A 19,780-nucleotide genomic window follows, 5' to 3' on the forward strand; every position below is an offset into this window, starting at 1 on the left:
GTCCACTTTAAAGACCGTAACTGCACAATGACAATAAGAAGAAAAGGAAGAAGGAATTTAACAAAAAAAACCCTGATTGTTTTGGGGATTTTTTTTTTTTTTGTAGTTAATTTCCCTCAGATGGTACTTCTTATATACAGTCATCACTTGTGCGTCCATATCCAACACATTCTATAGTTTCCTTGAGTTTTTATCTTTTATCTCAAAATGTTCTCAACTGGCATTGTTTTCTTAGAGCTGCATCAAAAAATACCACTGCCTCCGCTGTGTGGTAATTTCAACTCTTGACCTTTTCTGTAGGTCTGTTTGTGTAACGTATTGTTTTTTTTGTGTTGTGTAGGGTGTTTGGTACCAGCATGGTGGAGGAGTATGAGGAGATAGCAGATTCTCAGTACCCCTCAGAGAGACTTGAGTATTTGGATGAGGACTATGGTAAGATGTTGACGTCAATTTCAAATGCACAAATTTCAAATTTGTATGTAAAAGACCGGAAATGGATGTGTTAATATTAAATTAATTCATACTGTACTTTCATCATTGTGCAAACCAGTGCCACAAATCTATAGGTTATACCGGGCTCAAAAAGCCAAAATACATTATTCTTCAAAGTAGTTACCAAATACATTACTTCGATTTCTTGCTTTTGTTTTCCAATTAATATGATTTTAATTTAACTGCTACCACATGTTTCTCTTCAGACTATCCTCCTGGCTACCAACCAACAGAAGACAAGGCCTCCAAAAACCTGCTTGGTTCAGCAACCAGTATGTACACATACACACGTTATTATTATAATAATAATAACAATAATAATGGATTGCATTTATATAGCGTTTTTCTGGCCCCCTTAAAGCGCTTTACAATACCACTATTCATTCACTCTCACATTCACACACTGGTGAAGGCAAGCTACAGTCGTAACCACAGCTGCCCTGGGGCAGACTGACAGAGGCAAGGCTGCCATATTGCACCATCGGCCCCTCTGGCCATCACCAGTAGGCGGTAGGTGAAGTGTCTTGCCCAAGGACACAACGACCGAGACTGTCCGAGCCGGGGCTCAAACCGGCAACCTTCCGATTACATAAATGCAGTCGTGAAAAATAGATTTTCACAGAACTTTATGCAGTTGAGCTGGTTCACTAGCTTGTTTGAACCACTTTTAGTGGCAATAACTTGAAGATCAGTGTCTCACATCTTTAAGGGGGGATTCTTCATGTTGGCGCAGCCCCCATGAGGTCCCTTCACACCATTTCAGTCAGATTGAGGTCTGGACTTGGCGCCATTGTAGCACCCTGATTTTTTTTTTTTTTATATTTGCTGCTGTGCTCTGTATCTTATATTCCTGTAACGTAACCCAGTTTGGGCCGAGCTTTTGCTGTTGGTCAGATGGCTTCAGCACAAAAGCGGACAGCCCTACCTGATCGAATTTCAAAAAGGAATAAGAAAATGTGTCAACTGTCATGAAAAATGTTAATGAAAATGTTTCGTTACATGTCATCAAACTGCAGCTACAGTAATCTGGTGTTTCCATCCTATGTTAAAGAAGAACTATTTTATGATTTGTGTAAGTTTGGCTTTAATACTGTTGTATCCAGTCATAGCGCACACAGTTTTTTCAATTATCTCAGACCTCATACAGTTGTTGGTACAGCAGCCAACTTTATGGCCTGTTGGGTATGAACTCATTCACATACTGTTCAACTTGAAGTATTTTAACCCACTTGGTATCCTGTGGGCTTTTTGGGTTGCGTAAATTTTGCTGCTTGGCTTTATTTTTTTTATTTTTTCCCGGAAACCACACACACATGCACAAATACACTGGTGCCCTTCTGTCTCCTGAGTTAGCGAAGGAGGGGAACGGTGCACCCCTGAAAATGTACCGTGCACACAAGTCTCAGAGCTCTAACCATAAACCATAAAAGGGCTTCAGAGTGGATGGACCCTGGAGGAAAGGCTTAAAATAAAACTCATGACAGTAAATCCAGGGGACATAATATAGAAGGAGAATACAGTCATCAGAGAGAATGTTTAAGAAAATAAAGCAAAAACATATGGCACAATATGTGGTTTGGCTTTGATGTGTGTTTGGCCTGAAGCTACTGTCAGTCAGAAATCTCATGTCATGGAAAATAAATGCATTGCGTGGATGTTCTTCTTCTTTGTTTTTGTTTTTAGATGCCATCCTAAACATGGTAAACAACATTGCTGCTAATGTGCTGGGAGGAAAGCCAGAGCTGGAGAGTGGAGCAGAAACGGGAGGTACTGATTTCTCAGAGGCCACTTTTTAGACCTTTTTAAAAGTTTACTTTTCCGTTTGTTTGTTTTTTCTACCATCACATTTTCACATGCAACACTTGAACAGTACACCATGCACAAGTCAACGTTTTCAGCCATCTTACATTCATCAGAGTATCTTAGATTTATTTATATTGCTTCATTTTTAATTTTCTTAAAAAAATAACCTCAAAATAAATCCATTCATACTGATTTTGGGGTTAGCCCAAATGGGCACTAAACTAACTTATATTTGCACTGCTCTAAGCATAAGTGTAAGGCAAAGTATAAACACATCCATGCACAAGTGTAACATAAGCTAAAATTTGTTTGGCTTCCCATTCAACTGCCAATAAAGAGCTGATAAACTCAAGTTTCCTGTTTTTATAGACATCACATTTAGGTGATCTGTTACTGTCTCTTTAAAAAGTTTTACAGATTTAAACTACACATTGCCAGGAGAACGTTACACATGCTGATTAGGGGCACATTTTTTTGTGTGTAATGTACATGTAAAAATGGTCTAGTACTCGTGTTTCGCAAACTACTTGATACTAAGAGATGCTTGATCCACCTCTGCAGGTCAGATTTAATCAGAATTCTGACATTGATGGCTCAGCCTCTTCACATATTCCCCTCCATTAGAAAAGACCTTGAGTTGAATTCTGTTGCATGTTGCTCCCACACCTTAGCTCGAGGTAATATGACTGGTCTATCTGTATGAAGTGTTATGGAGCAGGCATTTCCGAGTTGGCACTATAAAAGACTTTTACTGAGATTGTTGAGCATGAATCATCCATCCAACAGGTTTTGTTTTGTGAAGGTGCGTGCTTTCATGTGTGAAAAACTAATTGGAAATTCCGGTTAGGAAACGTCCATATTACATAATCACACCTTCCTGAGGTTTAAATGAAAACTTCCTTAATGTGAAAGCAAATTATAGTTGTGCTTCTTCTATAGACAGTATAGCATTATCTTATGAAATCCCTTTATTTAACACTTATAAAGCAAACTTTAACGCTGTGTTTTCACTCCTGTACTCTGCTCTTACTGTGTGACTGCCTTTTTCCTCGCGTTCTCCAGCCAGCCTGTCTTTCCACATCTTGTTTAGATTAACTGCTTCAAAAACTGGGTCACTTTATTTCCTTGGCTAAAGTGCAAACATATGCATAGACTGAATGTTCATGTGTATATGTGCTAAGAGAGCCAGATGTTTACTTGGCTCTTGGCAGGAGGTCCCTAGCAGTATTTCAGCAGAACTTTGGCTATCTTTGTTTCAGTTCTTCTTGGCAAGGAGCTCAGCTATATTAAGACAGAGTTAGGCCTATGACGCTGAGCTTTCTTCTAGTTCTGTCTACCACACAGAGCGCTGTCAAAATGACTCCTTAGACAACTTTTCTCTAGTGGGGTTGAATTAAAGAGGGGAGGAATCTATTAACAGATTTGGCTCTTATGTTTCTTTATGCTTTTAAAAATGTATTTTTTTTAGACCTGTTGGTTATGACAACTGATAAAAAAACCCACAAATTCATCCTTTCAATTATTAGCACAACTCTATAGTGTCTTTTTACTGCTTGCTCTCTACAGTGGCTGTTTTTATTCCCATTTACACCCACTGAGTGAGGCAGAATTTGGGAGAGACACAATCAGTTCAAACTGGAACAGACTGGTTCACAGCGTTTCTCCCTTTGCCTAAACATGGGCATTCCAGCCTGGAGGGACTGTGCACCTACACTGTCCCTCCTACAGGAGGGTGGAAAGAAACGAGCCACTGCCAAGTTAGAGGGTTCTACGCAATCTTATAAACAGTAGCCAAGTGTTATTGCTGTGCTGTGTTTGTTAATTGTTGTGCGTTTCTCCAACCCCCAGGTAACGCAACAACAGAGGGGGGTGAAAAGGAGAGCACAGAGTCAGTTAAACCAACTGAGGCCCTAGACACAGTGTAAGAGCCATCAGAGATAAACCTTTATTAATTTAAATTGAATTCAGTTCCACGTGATGAGCTTTTCAAATCCCACAGAAAGCATGTTTTTGTTTTTTCTTTTCTTCAGACTGCAACCTTCAAAGCCAGAACAACCTACAACAGAAGAGGTCTCTGTCTCTAGTGACTCCTCCACATCTTCCCACTCATCATCTGATCCACATAAGGATGTGGATCAGATTGTCACTCTAGTAGAGGAGGAGGAAGAGGATGAGGAGATCAGACTGTCAACTGTTACTCTATTGGAGGAGGAGGGAGAGGATGATGAAGAAGGGGAAAAGAGCGAGGAGGAGATGAGGAAGGAGGCAGACAGGAACCAGTGGGAGAGCCAGGCTTACTGTCCTTTCACCTCCTTCTCCTCCCTCTCTCTGTCTTGCATGGTCACCCTGCCTGAGCTGCTCCATCGCTGGTGCTCTGCCAGGCTGGCCAAGGAGAGACTGCGCAGCCTTAAGAAGAGGCAGCTTAGCACTCAAACACAGACTCACCCTACTGTGAGCACACCTGTCCTCACACACACACCTCCACTGATTCCTATTCCTGCCCCCACACCTATCCAAGAACCCCTCCCTCTCACAGAAAAAGCTCCAGAACTCGAGGTGCCTGAGAAGGGGCAAAATGAGTGCAAAGCTCTCAGTGAGGAGTACACCACTGACACGCCTCTCAGCACTGACACGCCTGATTCATACACTCCCGAGCTCAACATCCTCCTAGAGCCAAGCAGAACCTCCACCATCCCCCCTCAGAGTTTCTCAGACAGCCACAGCTCCCTAACACAGCCTACCCCAACCCCTAAGGAGAGCTTGTTACCTTTAATTAAAGACGCAACCCTAGATCCTGTCCCCACTCCTCCCCTCCAAGCTGTCTCTATCCCAAAGACGCAGCACGCCAGCAGCGTCACCCCCACGCTTTCTGCCAGCACTCCCCCGTTATCTCCATCTTCTGAGACGGCTTCTCCTGTCGTCACGGTTCCTCCTGTCAAAGATCAGCCTGTTCAGCCTCTTCCCACTGCTTCAAGACCTGAGGATTTTATCTCCCCTCCCACTGAGCTGCCAGCAGCTTTGCCTTCAAATGACATTCACACAGACTCAGTTAAGTCAGGCGTAGACAGCGGGGACTCGCAGAGACAAAATGTTCAGGCTTCCCAGACCCACGGGGAGCAGGCTGATTCACTTCCTCAGACAGGAGAGCCTCATCGGATGGAAGAGGCCGTAGAAGAGGAACTGCTGAGTGCTAGTGGGAATGGCAACGCTCAGCGGACGGCTACAGACTTCTATGCAGAGCTGCAGAACGGTGGAGATTATAATGGTGGAGCAGTGAATGGGAACAGCGTGTTAGTTAACGGAGGCGCAGTCCACGGATCCAGCCAGAAAGAGAGTGTGTTCATGAGGCTGAACAACAGGATCAAAGCTCTGGAGATGAACATGAGTCTGTCCAGCAGATACTTGGAGGAACTCAGCCAGAGGTGAAACCACTGGCCATGTTGAACTTTTCAAATCTAAACTGCAAAAATAAAGCAGATTTTACTGCCCTAATTTGTTTCAGATATTTGCAATCTGGGAGAGATTATTAGAAGTTATTTATATGTATCTGTGATTTCCAGATATCGTAAACAGATGGAAGAGATGCAGAAAGCGTTCAATAAGACCATCATCAAGCTGCAAAACACCTCCCGTATTGCTGAGGAACAGGTCTCATTGCATTAATCATCTTAAATCACAGTAAAATATGTTTGCAGTTAAGAGTCGCATTTACTCAATCTACTGACACCTGAGCAGCTGTGCTGAGTAATATCTTTTTTTTTTTTGTATATTTTCAGGACCAGAAGCAGACAGAGTCCATCCAAGTCCTGCAGAGTCAGTTGGAAAACGTCACTAAACTGATGCTCAATCTCACAGCTACAGTCAGCGAGCTGCAGAGAGAGGTATATTGCTATCGTTGATTGCTGAGTAGACTATCTATTGCTTAGTTTTTAACAGAATTGTCTTTTTGTTTTGGGCTTAAAACCTTGTTGCTTGTGTTCGGAGAAAGATTTATTCTTCCTGTTGGAAATAGAACCTGATGCTTCTGGCTCATTAACATAATGTAGTTTAAACACCATCTGTTGTCAGATCTCTTGCTGTTCCAGATATAGTCCAGGTTTGATTTTTATGTTCGGAGTAATGATTTTAGTAGTCAGGACCTTGAAATCCATCTGAAATGGAGTATGCCAGATACCAGCCAGTAACTAGAGGTGAAATTAAGTATAATGGAATATAACATTAATTTAACTTACAAGTTTGTTTATAAGTAGATAAACAGACAATTTTAAAAAATTGTGGGGTTTTTTTTGTTTGTTTTTTGTTTTTTTGTTTTTTTTTGTAGTTTCTTTCACATAAGTATAGTGTCTGTGTGAAACCTTAATATTCATGGCCATCATGTATTGTTTTAACTTTTTTGTTTTGTTGTTTTTTGTTTATTTAAAGTATTTTGCTTCTTCCAAATCACTTGCAGAGTTTGACTTGAGTGGAAAACATTTTTCTGACCTGACATTTTTCTGACCTGACTGTTTGGCTTTGACTTTTCACCGAGACACATTTTCTGAGCCCACATGGATTAAATGCAGTTATATTAAAAAGGATAGAGGATAAAGTTTGTATATCCTTTTTAGAATAACAATTTGTGGGTAGTTTGTCCTGGTTTTTCTTTCTTTCTCTCTTTTTTTTAAAATTCACTGGGCCTTTTGCATACAGTGTTTAGGCCAAACTAAAAGTGCTTTTGGAGTAAGGTCACGGAGGACATGGTGCAAAACATCACAACTGGGGAAAAGGACCACTCACGGTATCATAAGTCGACGTAGCTGTTGAATGTTTGTGATGTGTTGTGCATTGTTTCACTGTTGACTGCTGAAATCGTCCTCTGCAGGTATCGGACCGTCAGAGCTACCTGGTGGTCTCTCTGATTCTGTGTCTATTTCTGGGGATCCTGCTGTGTCTGCAGTGCTGCCGCAGCTCGACCCCCGGCCCCAGCACCAACTCCACTGCTCTTCCCAAGAGCAACCACTACCCCAGCCCCAAGAGGTTTGTCACCCACATGCATGAATAGGATATTTTATTTCTGAAGCTTTGCTATGACATTTGTTCAGTGTTTTCGTATTAGACTGAATACTGAAGCTGTTGTCTGTCAGTTGCTGTCATTCCCGTCTTGCTACTAACTGTAGAAAGATTGACAATCAAGGAATGAATGTGGTATCTTGTAAATGTCAATCATTTTTCCCTCCCTTATCAGATGCTTCTCCTCTTACGATGACATGAGCCTGAAGCGCAGGGTGACCTGCCCGCTTGTTCGCTCCAAGTCGTTTCACCTGTCCTCTACAGAAGGTAAGAGGTCTTCTTCCTACGTGCTCGTTCACTTTTCAAAAATCTCTCCTCCAACACACTTTTGCTTTACCCATATGTTTCCTCCCTTTGTTTTTCCAACTGAAACATAAGCAGCATTGAGCTCTGACACTACAGTCACGCTGCAAACATCATGTAATCTTGCCTTTGGGCACTTTCAGGCTAACTGCTTTTGATCACTGCGGCTATTGCCACATATCTCTCCCCATCCAAACACTACTTAGCCTTGCTCCATTCTCTCCATCGCTCACTCTTTGTATCTTTGCTGTTGCTTTAAGACATTTTGCCAGGTTTAGTGACTGATATCCCTCTTGTTGCCACTGCCTAAAGCAACACACGCCCACAAGGAAAAGCTGGTGCAAGCAATAAAAGTATCAGCTCTTGAAACCTTAAACTCCCGCTGCTGTTCATTACCCCCTAATGACGTGCATGCGTGTGTGAGAGAGAGAGTTTGCCCTTGAGGGTGGGAGGCTGTCATTGCCAGCTTGCCACATGCAGGCATAAGGAGTGTAATAATAGAGCACAATGCTTTGCTGGCTCATGGTAGACATTTGCAAGTAGTATTCCTTAATAAAAACAACACCTGCTTTTCTATGATTTCAAATCTTGTTTTAACAACAAGCTATTGCTACAATATGGATTTATGCCTTTTCATCTTTAAAACTACTTGCAAGGTCACTTCATGCTTATTACATGTACGTATTCCTGTTTCCCATTCCATCATTAACCAAGCCCCTTTCTCCCCTCCCCAGTAGGTCCAGATGACTTGTACATTGTAGAACCTCTAAGGTTTTCTCCAGAGAAAAAGGTACAGTGTCTGTTGGCTGTGATGGCCGTCGTATACAAGTACTGTGTTTTCTCGTCTCAATGAGTCTTTCTAATACGTCTGTTTTTAGAAAAGGGAATTCTTTATTTTGTGGAGTAAATGAGATGAGGTATCAGCTGAGCAGTGGAAAGAATTGGCGAAATACCTATTAGCAACTTTTTGTGTGTCTGTGTGTATGTGTGTGTGTGCGTTTACTGCCAGCTTTATTCGCCTCAAGTTTTTAATATTTTTAGATAAGCAGATTGAGTAGTATGTTTTTCTTTTCCTCATTTCCATCATTCCCTTTTGAACTTTCCCACCCTCCTCCGACTATTGTTTGTGACTTAACGTTATTAGTTGTTTAGTTTTCTGCTGATCTTTCTTAAGTAATTTCTCCACCTCTTATGTTTACCTTGCAGAAAAAACGCTGCAAGGCAAAGTCTTTGGACAAAGTTGAGACTCTGAAGGCATTCGATCCTTCTGCTCTCCTCACTAACGGGGATCCCAAGTTTAACAGCTTCCACCCGTGTCTCCCTGCGCCACCATCCTCGACACGCCCCCTACCTCTTCCTCCTCCACCTCCACCTCCTCCTCCCTTGCCTCCTCCCCCTTCAACACCCCAGGAGGGCCCATTATTGCCCCGTCGCGCCTCTAAGGAGTTCCCCTCAGAGACTAGCAGCTGCAGCTCGTCCACCCATTCTGAGGAGTCGTACGCCAGCCGGCTCCCCCCTCCCTCTCCCGTCTTCCCCGCTGATGGCGTGTGCAACGGCCACGGCCTTTCTTTCCCCCTCGGCCAGCCGGTTGCGAAGTCCCGTCAGGAGAAGCGCTCAACGAAGCGGCGGAAGTCTCGCCAGACCGAGCTGCAGTTCCCGCACATGCCAGTGGGGAGCGTTGGTTCTCTGCCCAGCCTGCAGCAGCTTATGAAGGGAAACAAGGAGATGAGTGTCGGGACCATCGGGGTGACAGCCGTCACCGGACATGTCTGAATCCTCACGCGTCACCTTTACACGATTATCTGCTCACACCTGTGCACACACTACACGGTAGCGGACACGACAGACAGAAGAGGTCTTACCACATCCCAAAGAACCACATTTCCCATGAGCACCCAGGCGCACCGTGGAACTGAATTGGCTATGGCAGCAGTAGCTCAACATCATTCAAGACCCGTTTACGGTTATGTGCCTTTATATCTGTTCTAGACCTTCTAACTCTTAAAAACGTGAAATGTAAACAGTTGTTGATGTGCACAAAAAGACACTGTGATAGGAAGTGAAACACCAGGAAGAGTCAAAACTATTGAAGTGTGTTTGAGAGATTTTATTTTATTTTCATTTTTCTACTGGATAAGCACATTTACCCATGAAAGTGGAGCACCAGTGAATTCATTTCCCCACTCTGAGCACAGTGAGGAGAGGTGCTGGTCTCAACTCCGTGTTCCTTGAAAAGTGTTAGGCTGCTCTTTGGGATGAAATATGTCATTATAAGAGGACTGTGGAGCATGACAAATGACTTCTCTTATCCTTATTTCCTCCTGTCTTTCATTGCCATCATTTAACCTTTTCCATCCTGCCTTAGTCTCTAAATGACTGCAGGTGTTTGTTTGGGACCAGTGGGTAAAACAGTCTCATTCTCGCCTTCTGTCTCTGTCAGTTTGTTCCAAACCAACCACGAGAGCTGAATGAAGAAAAGTCTACATGAATGTATTAGCCCTTTTCTTTTCTTTTCTTTTTTTTTTAAGTGTCTCAATTAACTTCATAAAACAAATACAGTAGCAGCAGTCCAGCTCCTGTAGACCCTGCTCAGTTTGGGCTGGGCCCAAAAACGCTGTCACAATAGATTTTGTAACTGTGATAAAACAGCTCAGAGGCAAGAAGCTGTAATATAATTGTTTCATTACTTTTCTAGTTCTTTCATTTGTAACTGAGCCGTGTTTCTCTTAGCATTGCTGGTTCGGCTTGTTTGAGTTGCTGTCAGAGCCAGTATGGGGCAAAGTGTTTCCTGTTAAGGGCACAGTTTACTGTAGGGTAACCTTGGGTAACAGAGCTGAATGTTTACGCACACCCTCTCGTGGACCTTGCAGATGGGTCTGACAGATCAGCTTTATTTATCTATTTATTTATTTAAATGAACAGAATTTTCTAACCTAGTTGCTGGTTTGCCAGTCTCCCAGTCTTGCAGCGTCACAGTGGCTCAATGCAAGTTTGTTACATAGAATTACTACTCAGTGGTACTGACACATACAGTCATGGTGGATGGCTCAAACACATATGCTTTCTTTCGTTTTCTTACCTTATAACAACGTCTAATTGTACTTGGCTCAGCCTGAAATATCGGACAGTAATTGCATTTTATATCCAACAAAATAACAGTTAAAGGCTACATGTATGTTGGGAACACGCTGCTGCTTCTGTGTGTGTTCAGAGCTGCTGGAAAGTTGGAGATGCTTTTATTTTTAAAGAAAAAGAGGCTATAACGATGACTGTAGTACTGTGCTGTCTTCTGTCTGCCTTTTCAGCATCTCTGCTGGATTGGCTAACTGATTTTATGTTACCCTGGCTGTTTTGTTCATGTATATTCAATATAACAATTCAGCAAAAACACTGCAGGAAGCTGCAGATTTGAAAGGAAGATATTTGTTTTTGTTTGCTTTTAAAGAATAAATTTAACAGGTTTGTTTTTTTTGTTTGTTTTTTTATTCCCCCTTCTATTTATGCAATTTCATAGAGGTTCTGCATGGTTGGTGTTGGACGTCTTGACAGACAGAATTTTCTTCTAATGCTACCATCCCATATGAGTGTCATTACCTGTTCTGACCAGCTTCTACTGCTCTTCTTTCCTTACATATCTTTATCCAGAAATGTCACCTCTGACCCCCTGTGCACGACTTCTGTCTGTGACTGTGAAGAAAACTTTAAATATGCCTGCTTTGATTAACCACTCTACCATGTTCCTGTTGGCTTCAAATGCTTTTTCATTCTGCTTGCCTGCTTTTCTGTCTAGCTTTTTTTTTTTCTTGTGCATTCTTACTGTAGCCGTACACTCCTTTTAAGTCTTTTTTTTTTTTTTATTTGCTTGTCATCGCTCTTTGATGTCACGTGTTTGCCCCACATCGAATGACAGCGGTCGTTTGGGAGGAAGAAATGAATTGTTGCTGAATAAAAGGGAACGCAGTAAAGATTAATCCAATTCAGAACACTATTAATGTGGTTACTTATGTTCCAAGAGCCGAGCAAATCCAGAGGGTGGTTTGTTTTTTAAAATCCCTGTTTGAATGTGTAATATGTTTGTGTGTAAACCTGTACGCATGCGAGATTTTTTATTTTTTTTTCTTGTCTCGTGTGTGTGTGTGTGTGTGTGTCTGTGTTATGAAAAAGACTACTTTAAATCGATTTAAACACATAACACAGCAAACAACAAGAAAGCACTTGGAGAGAAATTCTAAACGCTCAGTGTGCACTTTGTATGACTCCTTATGCCTTTTTGTTCTTCTACCCTTTATGTCAAGTGCTACCTTCTCTCTATCCCTCTCTCTCGCCCTCTCTTTGTCTCTGTGAGTACTCCGAAGAGCTGCACAGTATTTTTGAGCAGGAGTGAGTTACTACAAAAAACTGTAGTGCCATTAGAAACTGTGAATTCTTTCTAAATAAAATGTTTTTGTTTCTTTTTGTCTTTCATTTGGAGTTGTTTCATGTCAGATTTTAGCAAAATTGCTATTTCACTTCTGTTGTCCCTAGGCAGGAAACGTTTAATAAAGAAAAGTAGTGATAGCAGTATACAGATTTGGGTATGCACATACTTCATTCATAGAATCCCATCCTCAGAGTCTCAAAAGTAATCGGACAGTTGGCTTAAAAAGAAATTAATAGCCATGTTGACACCTGTTGTTTTGTTCTTTTATGATGAAATGAGTATCAGGAGCGACCACATCAATGATCTGGTGCGTTCTTAAAAAGAATGAATACGCTGTCCAGCTTCGCAACACCAAGAAAAACCCTTCACAATATCTAACCAAATCAGTAACACCATCAGAGAACGGCATATCATCAAAATCTACAATTAAAAGATGCTTTCATAAATGCAAATACAAATGTTTTATAAAAAGGTGTAAACCGCTGGTTACAGAGCAAAATGTGGTGAAGGTAAGGAACACCATATGACACAAAGGATACTGCATTATCTGTCAAACATGGTGGGGACAATGCTGTGTCATGGGTGTGTATAGCTGCCACAGTAAATGGATCATTAGTTTACTGATGCGACTGCTGACAAAAGTAGCACGGGGCTATACTCTCTCCTTAGATTCAGCAAAATGATGCAAAACCAATCAGACAGAGCTTTATAGTGCTAATGGATAATAACCCAATACAGTCTCAAGGCAAAGAAATGGCATAGTCCAAGTCAGTGAAGATCCATGAAGAAGTAAAAACTAAAGGTGGTTGTGGTAAAAGTCTAGCAGAGTATCTCAAGGGAAGGGAAACAGAATTCGGTCATATCAAAATGCTGTAGATATCATCAAATGTGGATATTCTGAATCTGAAAGGATTCTGAACTTCTGGTAGACAATGAATGTAAGTTTTAAAAGGAATCCTCATATTTAAAGCTGTTTGTTTCTTCAATGACTTTGAACCCTCCCCGGGCTTTTATGCCTACTCATTCCTATGAGTTTCTAGGGAATCACTGTCCATCTTTATTATGTTGGGGGAAGAAATATATCAATAAAATATATAATATTACATATGTCATAGCAGTATATGTTTAAATCTGATTAATTAGAAGTGTAATACAACTGAACATTAAAGTGTGCATCTTATGCTCATCATTATTTATTTACTTATTTATCTTGCGGTGGGCATCACAATGATTCGCGGTCTAAAAGGAACCATTTTTACCTCTTCCCACTGCAGGGACAGCTTACCTTTAAGGCTGACTGGCTGCCGCTATTAAACAGAAGGTTTAAGGGTGGGGTAGTTGGGGTTGTTGTGCTCATGATATCCTGTAATATGTCTCTTTGACATCATATAGATCCAAGAGAAAAATAAGAGCAATTAGAGAACTCTGAAGCCTGAACTTTAGGATAACAAGTTTTTTTTTATAAGCGTCCAATATAAATAATTTTTTTTTAAAAAAAAGCATAATAAACCCACTTTAAGGTGAATTTAAACCAGAAGGTGGCAGTAAAGCAACTTTAAACGTATTAAACGACATCCAGCCACAGGGTGTCGCTGTGAGTCACAGTGGCCTCTGTTCTCCTCCAGCGCGCCTTCTCTGTTTTCTCTCTGCTGTTTACGTTTATCGAGTAACATGGAGGACGAGGTGGATGTTGACATCGAAGGAGATGACTTTGATAACAATATTGGGTAATGACGCCTGTTTATTTGGATTAATTGATGGCTGTGCTGTTTGGTGGGCTTCTGTGCTGTGGTCTACGCGAGTTAGCGGTGACCCGGATGTTGGCGCAGGATAACAGCAGCTGGGATTAGCTCTGGAGGCGTCTGCTCTGCTGATCACAGCTTCTTTTCTCGCTGTTTTAGGGAGATGGACGGAGGAGGTTTGGTGCAGGAGCAGTTCATGCAGCCTACAGGGAAGAGCAGCGCCTGGATACTGGTATGACTTCGTCAAGCTCAGTTGTTTTTCTGGCTGTGGGTGCTCGTGTTGACTCTCCGTCTGTCCTTTGTGCAGCCCTGGGAGCTGGACAGCTCCATCAGCCCGGAGAACAGAGAGGTGATAGAGAGGATGTTGCTAGAGGAACAGTATCCTTTTACCGCCCTTAAACGCACTGCATAGTGATGCATTGAGGTTAACTACAGGAATAACAGGACGTAGCTGGGAGTGCTTCGGATTACCTAATAACTGCCCCATGCTCTGGCTAATGTAAACATACGGACAGATGACAAATTAAAAGAAAAAAATGTAACGCTTCCCCTTACAGTAAATTGAATTATAGCGGGGGAATGTGTTATATTATTTTATGTTCACTTGTCCTGTTAGTGCAGGAGTAACCCAAAACATCTCAACATAATTTCGACTAGTAGCTGAAGCTCCTTATATTGTGTTGATTACATAGTTTAAATACTAATTTTGTTGCTGGTTATGAAATCAGTTGTCCTCAACTATAATTGAAGATATTACCTGACAGGTAAGGAGATTCCCGACCACATTTGGCACAGTGATCCTCACAAAAAAAACAAAGTGAAAAAGTGAGTAATTTCTTCCATCAGCCTTGATGATGAGCGCAGTACACTGATTCCTCATTTCCTTGGTATTCATGAACTTGTCTGTGTGTGGACAGGTCTCCGGCCAAGAACATAGCTTCGTCTGCTGGTTCATCCTCTCGATGGTCCCAACAGGAGAAAGAACTGTTTGAGGAAGGCCTGGTATGCTTACACTGCAAGTTAACTTTTGTGTCTGAAATGTAATTTCTGTTTGGGAAGGTCAGCCTTTAATGGATTTAATAATTGTTTTAAGTGAGTCAGATTGTGTGTATTGTCCAAGTTGCCGAGGTGTGTTGTTCTGCAGGCTCGGTTTGGTCGAAGGTGGACTAAGATTGCTAAGCTTATGGAAAGCCGTACCGTTCTTCAGGTTAAGAGTTACGCCAGGCAGTATTTTAAACATAAGGTAAGACAGTCCACCTGGATTATACTAACAGCACAAGACAGGTTTCTGTTATGTAAGCTTAGTTGTAGTCATCTGCAGATATAACCCTGCAATTTAGTCAAACTACATACGCTCTATGCAACCAGAAGGAGTCCTTAGCAATGGTATGTTGGAAAATAAAAATCAAGAATAAACAAACTTTTGTGTACACATTTTTCAGGCAAAATCAGATCCTGGTCCTGCGGCTCCCTCTGTAGCTCCCATAATACACCTACAACCTCCTCAGCCCACCTCCAGTCAAGTGTCTACTCTTGCCAACGCTGTCCGCATAGAGAAGCTTTCTGACGATGAGGATGAGGATGTAGACATCACTGACGACTTGAGTGATGACGAAGAAGGCAATAAACCACAGGCAGTCCTCAGCAGTGATTTCTGTGGGCCTGAGGAGAAAACAGATTCTGGGAGTCAAAGCCCCACAGAAGAACATGTAAGTCTGAGTGGGGTAGAGAGCATCCATGAGACGAAGGAGAAACCGAGCCACAGCTCTCTTTCTCCACAAAGTCTTCAACCCTCATCTTTCCCTGGTTGCTCAGAAGATCCTGGAGTAACAGAGCGAGATGAGAAGGTCAACAAGACAGCGTCGGTATTTCCACAAAGCTGTCAGACACCGCCTCACGCAGACTCAAAGCAGATGTTCTCAGCAGGCATTGCTCAACTGGAAGAAGCTTACAGTGATGGAATGGGTACTTCACACTTACTGTGCTTTGTGTATTTACCTCACTGTCATAGGAAAAATTAATGACACACATTATGATGTCCTAGATTCTTCAGACAAGATTGAGAAGAATCTAAATGATAGACCATACAATGACCAGGAGGAGGAGGAGAATGAAGATGATGAAGAGGAGGAGCTGAAGGCCCCTGAACAAGAAATAGAGATGGACACAGAGACCATAACCGAGGATGAGAAGCAGGCTATCCCAGAGTTCTTTGAGGGGCGACCATCAAAAACCCCTGAAAGATATCTGAAGATTAGAAACTACATCCTGGATCAATGGTAAACTAAGTTTACATGTTTGATAACTTTGTTTACACAACTTTGCACAGAAAGTGGTTATTACTATTTTTGTCCACTAGGCTGAAGAGCAAGCCCAAGTACCTAAACAAGACATCGGTCCGCCCTGGTCTAAAGAACTGTGGCGATGTCAACTGCATTGGGAGAATACACACCTATCTGGAACTCGTTGGAGCAATCAACTTCAACTGCGGTAAGTCTGTGTCTCTGAGTCTTCTGATTTGGGAATTTTTATCTTCTTTTCGATGTTAAAGCTCTGACTTCCTTTTTGTAGAGCAAGCTGTGTACAATCGTCCAAAAGTGATGGACCGCTCCAAGCATAAGGAAGGCAAAGATGTACTGGAGGCCTATCAGCTCGCCCAGAGGCTGCAGAGCATGGTCGGTACCCATAAAGCAATAGACTCTGACACTGGAAGCATTTAAATTTTAAGCATGCCAGAACTTGACTTGTAACTTCTAACTGGTTGTAGCGAACCAGGAAGCGGCGTGTGCGGGACATTTGGGGGAACTGGTGTGATGCTAAAGACTTGGAGGGACAGACGTATGAGGTATGGACACTGCACAACAACTTTTAATCAAATTACGATTTACATTCTTACTAATATGTTTGCTGATTCTGTGTTTTTTCTTTATCAGCATCTAAGTGCAGAAGAATTAGCTCTGCGGAGAGAGGAGATGAAGAAGCAGCCTAAACCTTACAAGATGTCCAGATACCGAGGGTGAGCACAGTGGACTGATGCAAAATGTACCAAATTATAAGCACAAGGAGGTTTATGATGTGGATGTTTATAATGCCACTCTATCCACCAGCTCTTTTGACCCCTTCCAGCTGATTCCCTGCAGATCTTTTGAAGAGGATATAAAGGTCAGTGATCATTCTTATCAAGATTTTTCACCGATACACTGACTAACCACACCACTTTAAAAGAAAACCGGAAAAATCATGGATGTGTCTGTAATTGGCGTGGCCTCCATTGATCAGGCTTATCTTCCAGATACAGAATAGATACTAGACTATTTGTTTCTTGAGAAATTCTTCAGGAGATTTTTCAGGCGACCGTGGCTCAAGAGTTGGGAGTTCGCCTTGTAATCGGAAGGTTGCCGGTTCGAGCCCCGGCTCGGACAGTCTCGGTCGTTGTGTCCTTGGGCAAGACACTTCACCTACCGCCTACTGGTGTTGGCCAGAAGGGCCGATGGCGCGATATGGCAGCCTCGCTTCTGTCAGTCTGCCCCAGGGCAGCTGTGGCTACAACTGTAGCTTGCCTCCACCAGTGTGTGTGAATGGGTGGATGACTGGGTGTGTAAAGCGCTTTGGGGTCCCTAGGCGGGACTAGTAAAAGCGCTATACAAATACAGGCCATTTACCATTCAGTGTAATTAGACTACTTACCGCAGTCCAGCTGGGTAGACTAATGAGGGAGAGCCATTTTCATGGGGATGGGGAATGCTTAATCTGCAGTTAATGGGTGGTACATGTCAAAATTACATCCACATGAATACCACCACAGGACTTCTAATGGTGCCTTTGCTCCAATTGAAAGCACACATCCCAGGTTAGGTGGGCAAAGCTAAATTCAGTGTGATGTCAGTGTGTCTGTTGTTGGCCCTGTGAGGGACTGGCAGACTCTCCAGGGTGCTCATTGCCTCTTGCCCTATGTCAGCTGTAATATACTTCAGCTACTGGATAAGGAGTAGGTGACTGGATTATTAAATATACCTTATATCTAATAAGATTATGTTTTCTTCATTTTTTGTTGCATAAACTAAGAGGATCCTTTCTCCAAAGTAGTCATCAATTATTCTAAGCTGTTCTTTACTGATCACCCTAGGAACCATTCCAGGTTATAGTCTGTGCTGAGACTCTTCTCATCATGGATATGGTATGTTATACACTCAGTCACAAGCTGATCAGTTTTTTTCATATATGTACAACAGATTTTACCTATATTGACAGATAACTTTTCTGTAATCAGCATGCACATGTGTCAAGGGGGGAAGTCATTGGTCTGCTTGGTGGAACTTTTAATGAAGAAGCAAAAGTATTGAAGGTAGGTCAAGAAGTCTGAACCAATGTGACAAACAGGATAAAACTTTTAATCACATTATATTCAGAAAACTCTATTTTGTGATTAATAAATCTGTGTTTAGATCTGTGCAGCAGAGCCATGTAACAGTGTGAGCACAGGTCTGCAGTGTGAGATGGATCCAGTGTCTCAGACACAGGCCTGTGATGTGCTGTCATCCCTGGGATTCAGTGTAGTGGGCTGGTACCACTCGCATCCCTCCTTCCACCCTAACCCTTCACTGCGAGACATAAACACGCAGCACCAATTCCAGGTAAAACTGACTGAATGAAATAAGTTTGCACATGAGTTACTTGTGAACTTCTGGTTTTATTTTCACGTCTGGTATTATTATTTGTTTATTTTTAATCTTTCAGAGTTATTTTTCACGTGGTGGAGCCCCGTTTATTGGGATGATAGTGAGCCCATATGACCCAGCTAATGCCTCCCCCCACTCCCAGACTACCTGCTTATTGGTAAAAGAGAACCAGGAGCCTTCAGACCCCCAGAGTAAGTCTAACACACACAAACACACACACACACACACACACACACACACACACACACACACACGACTCAAACTTCAAAACAGTTAAGATCAAGAGGCTTTGAAATCAAGCTGACAATGTAGGTCAGTGATTTTGTGTACGCAGTAACACACTTTATCCTCTGGCTCAGTCTCTCAGCCTCTGTTCCTCCCCAGAGCTGCCGTACAGATTCGACTTCCTGTCATCACAAGACATCCCCGACTGGGAGCAGACGATGAGGAGGGCTCAGTGGATCATCCACAAATATTCTCAAGCACCAGGGTGAGTGAGACACAAGACTGTATTGTCTAATCTTGAACTGGTGCCCTTAAGCTGATCCTAAATTTTATTGAATTTTTTTTGGGTGGTGTGTCTAAGAATTTTATTTTTCATTTTTGCCGTGGCTGGTCAGGAGTGTGCAGATGGACAGACTATTCCGGAGAGACTCCCATCTCACATGTTTGGAGAAGGTCAGTTCGACCATCAGTCTTCCCAGTTTGCAAATTTCAGTGATTCTATGGAGTGACTTTGAGCCACTTTTACAGTTTTAATGTGTGACTAACTACACGACCTTCATCATGTAGATGCTGGCATCACTGGCGAGGTACTTGGAACCCCTCCCAGATGAGGTGGGAGACTCCTTTCTCACCCAGATCCAGGCCCTTTTCAAATCTGACTTTATTTCCAAGCAGCAGTTGCCTAATTCTGAAGAAGGAGAACCTTTAAATATCTCATCCAAGCTGGTGGACTCGGGCGAACTAACTTTTGATCAGCCGATCAGCCCAGAGGAAGAGAAGGACCAAGAAGAATCTGAGACTACTGGCAGCACCGTGTTGCATTTAGGCTCTGTATTGTCGACCGAACATGACTATTTACTGTGAATAACCATACAGCAGCATACTTAATAGTGAATGACACCTTTTGTGAATACATTGTGGCATTCATTACTGGGTGTGTGTGTGAGAGAGTTTTTGCCAGTGAAATTATCATGAACATTTTTTCTCAGTTTAACAGGTTTCTTTTTGGCATCAAAATAAAAATCTATTTTTATATTTCAGGTCTTTTTTATGAGTGTTCAGTGCAA

At 42.3% G+C, this 19,780-nt stretch overlaps 2 protein-coding genes across 5 annotated transcripts in view; both read left to right on the top strand.

Moving 5' to 3' along the window:
• suco (SUN domain containing ossification factor) overlaps positions 1-12,098 on the top strand; it is a 44,981-nt gene extending 32,883 nt beyond the window's left edge. For all 4 annotated transcript variants that reach the window (XM_087836883.1, XM_087836884.1, XM_087836885.1 and 1 more), the window contains 11 exons: positions 341-432; positions 699-764; positions 2,176-2,259; positions 4,144-4,216; positions 4,326-5,717; positions 5,856-5,943; positions 6,072-6,176; positions 7,157-7,311; positions 7,520-7,611; positions 8,382-8,437; positions 8,854-12,098. In XM_087836883.1, coding sequence (XP_087693009.1) covers positions 341-432; positions 699-764; positions 2,176-2,259; positions 4,144-4,216; positions 4,326-5,717; positions 5,856-5,943; positions 6,072-6,176; positions 7,157-7,311; positions 7,520-7,611; positions 8,382-8,437; positions 8,854-9,420 — 2,770 coding nt within the window. In that variant the 3' untranslated portion in view covers positions 9,421-12,098. The remainder of the gene's footprint in view (positions 1-340; positions 433-698; positions 765-2,175; positions 2,260-4,143; positions 4,217-4,325; positions 5,718-5,855; positions 5,944-6,071; positions 6,177-7,156; positions 7,312-7,519; positions 7,612-8,381; positions 8,438-8,853) is intronic.
• A 1,631-nt stretch (positions 12,099-13,729) lies between these two features.
• On the top strand, positions 13,730-19,746 carry mysm1 (Myb-like, SWIRM and MPN domains 1). Its single transcript, XM_087836531.1, has 20 exons — positions 13,730-13,794; positions 13,969-14,041; positions 14,117-14,187; positions 14,560-14,634; positions 14,727-14,811; positions 14,954-15,052; positions 15,252-15,774; positions 15,854-16,088; positions 16,169-16,299; positions 16,381-16,484; positions 16,577-16,654; positions 16,743-16,825; positions 16,917-16,971; positions 17,936-17,986; positions 18,080-18,154; positions 18,255-18,443; positions 18,547-18,679; positions 18,873-18,978; positions 19,109-19,166; positions 19,281-19,746. Exons 1-20 carry the CDS (start codon positions 13,739-13,741, stop codon positions 19,575-19,577), a joined length of 2,577 nt encoding a protein of 858 aa, XP_087692657.1. The 5' UTR covers positions 13,730-13,738; the 3' UTR covers positions 19,578-19,746.
• Positions 19,747-19,780: the final 34 nt, after the last annotated feature.

The sequence above is a fragment of the Neolamprologus brichardi genome, chromosome 23, assembly GCF_056152115.1.
Source record: "Neolamprologus brichardi isolate AB-2024 chromosome 23, ASM5615211v1, whole genome shotgun sequence".
NCBI lineage: Eukaryota > Metazoa > Chordata > Actinopteri > Cichliformes > Cichlidae > Neolamprologus > Neolamprologus brichardi.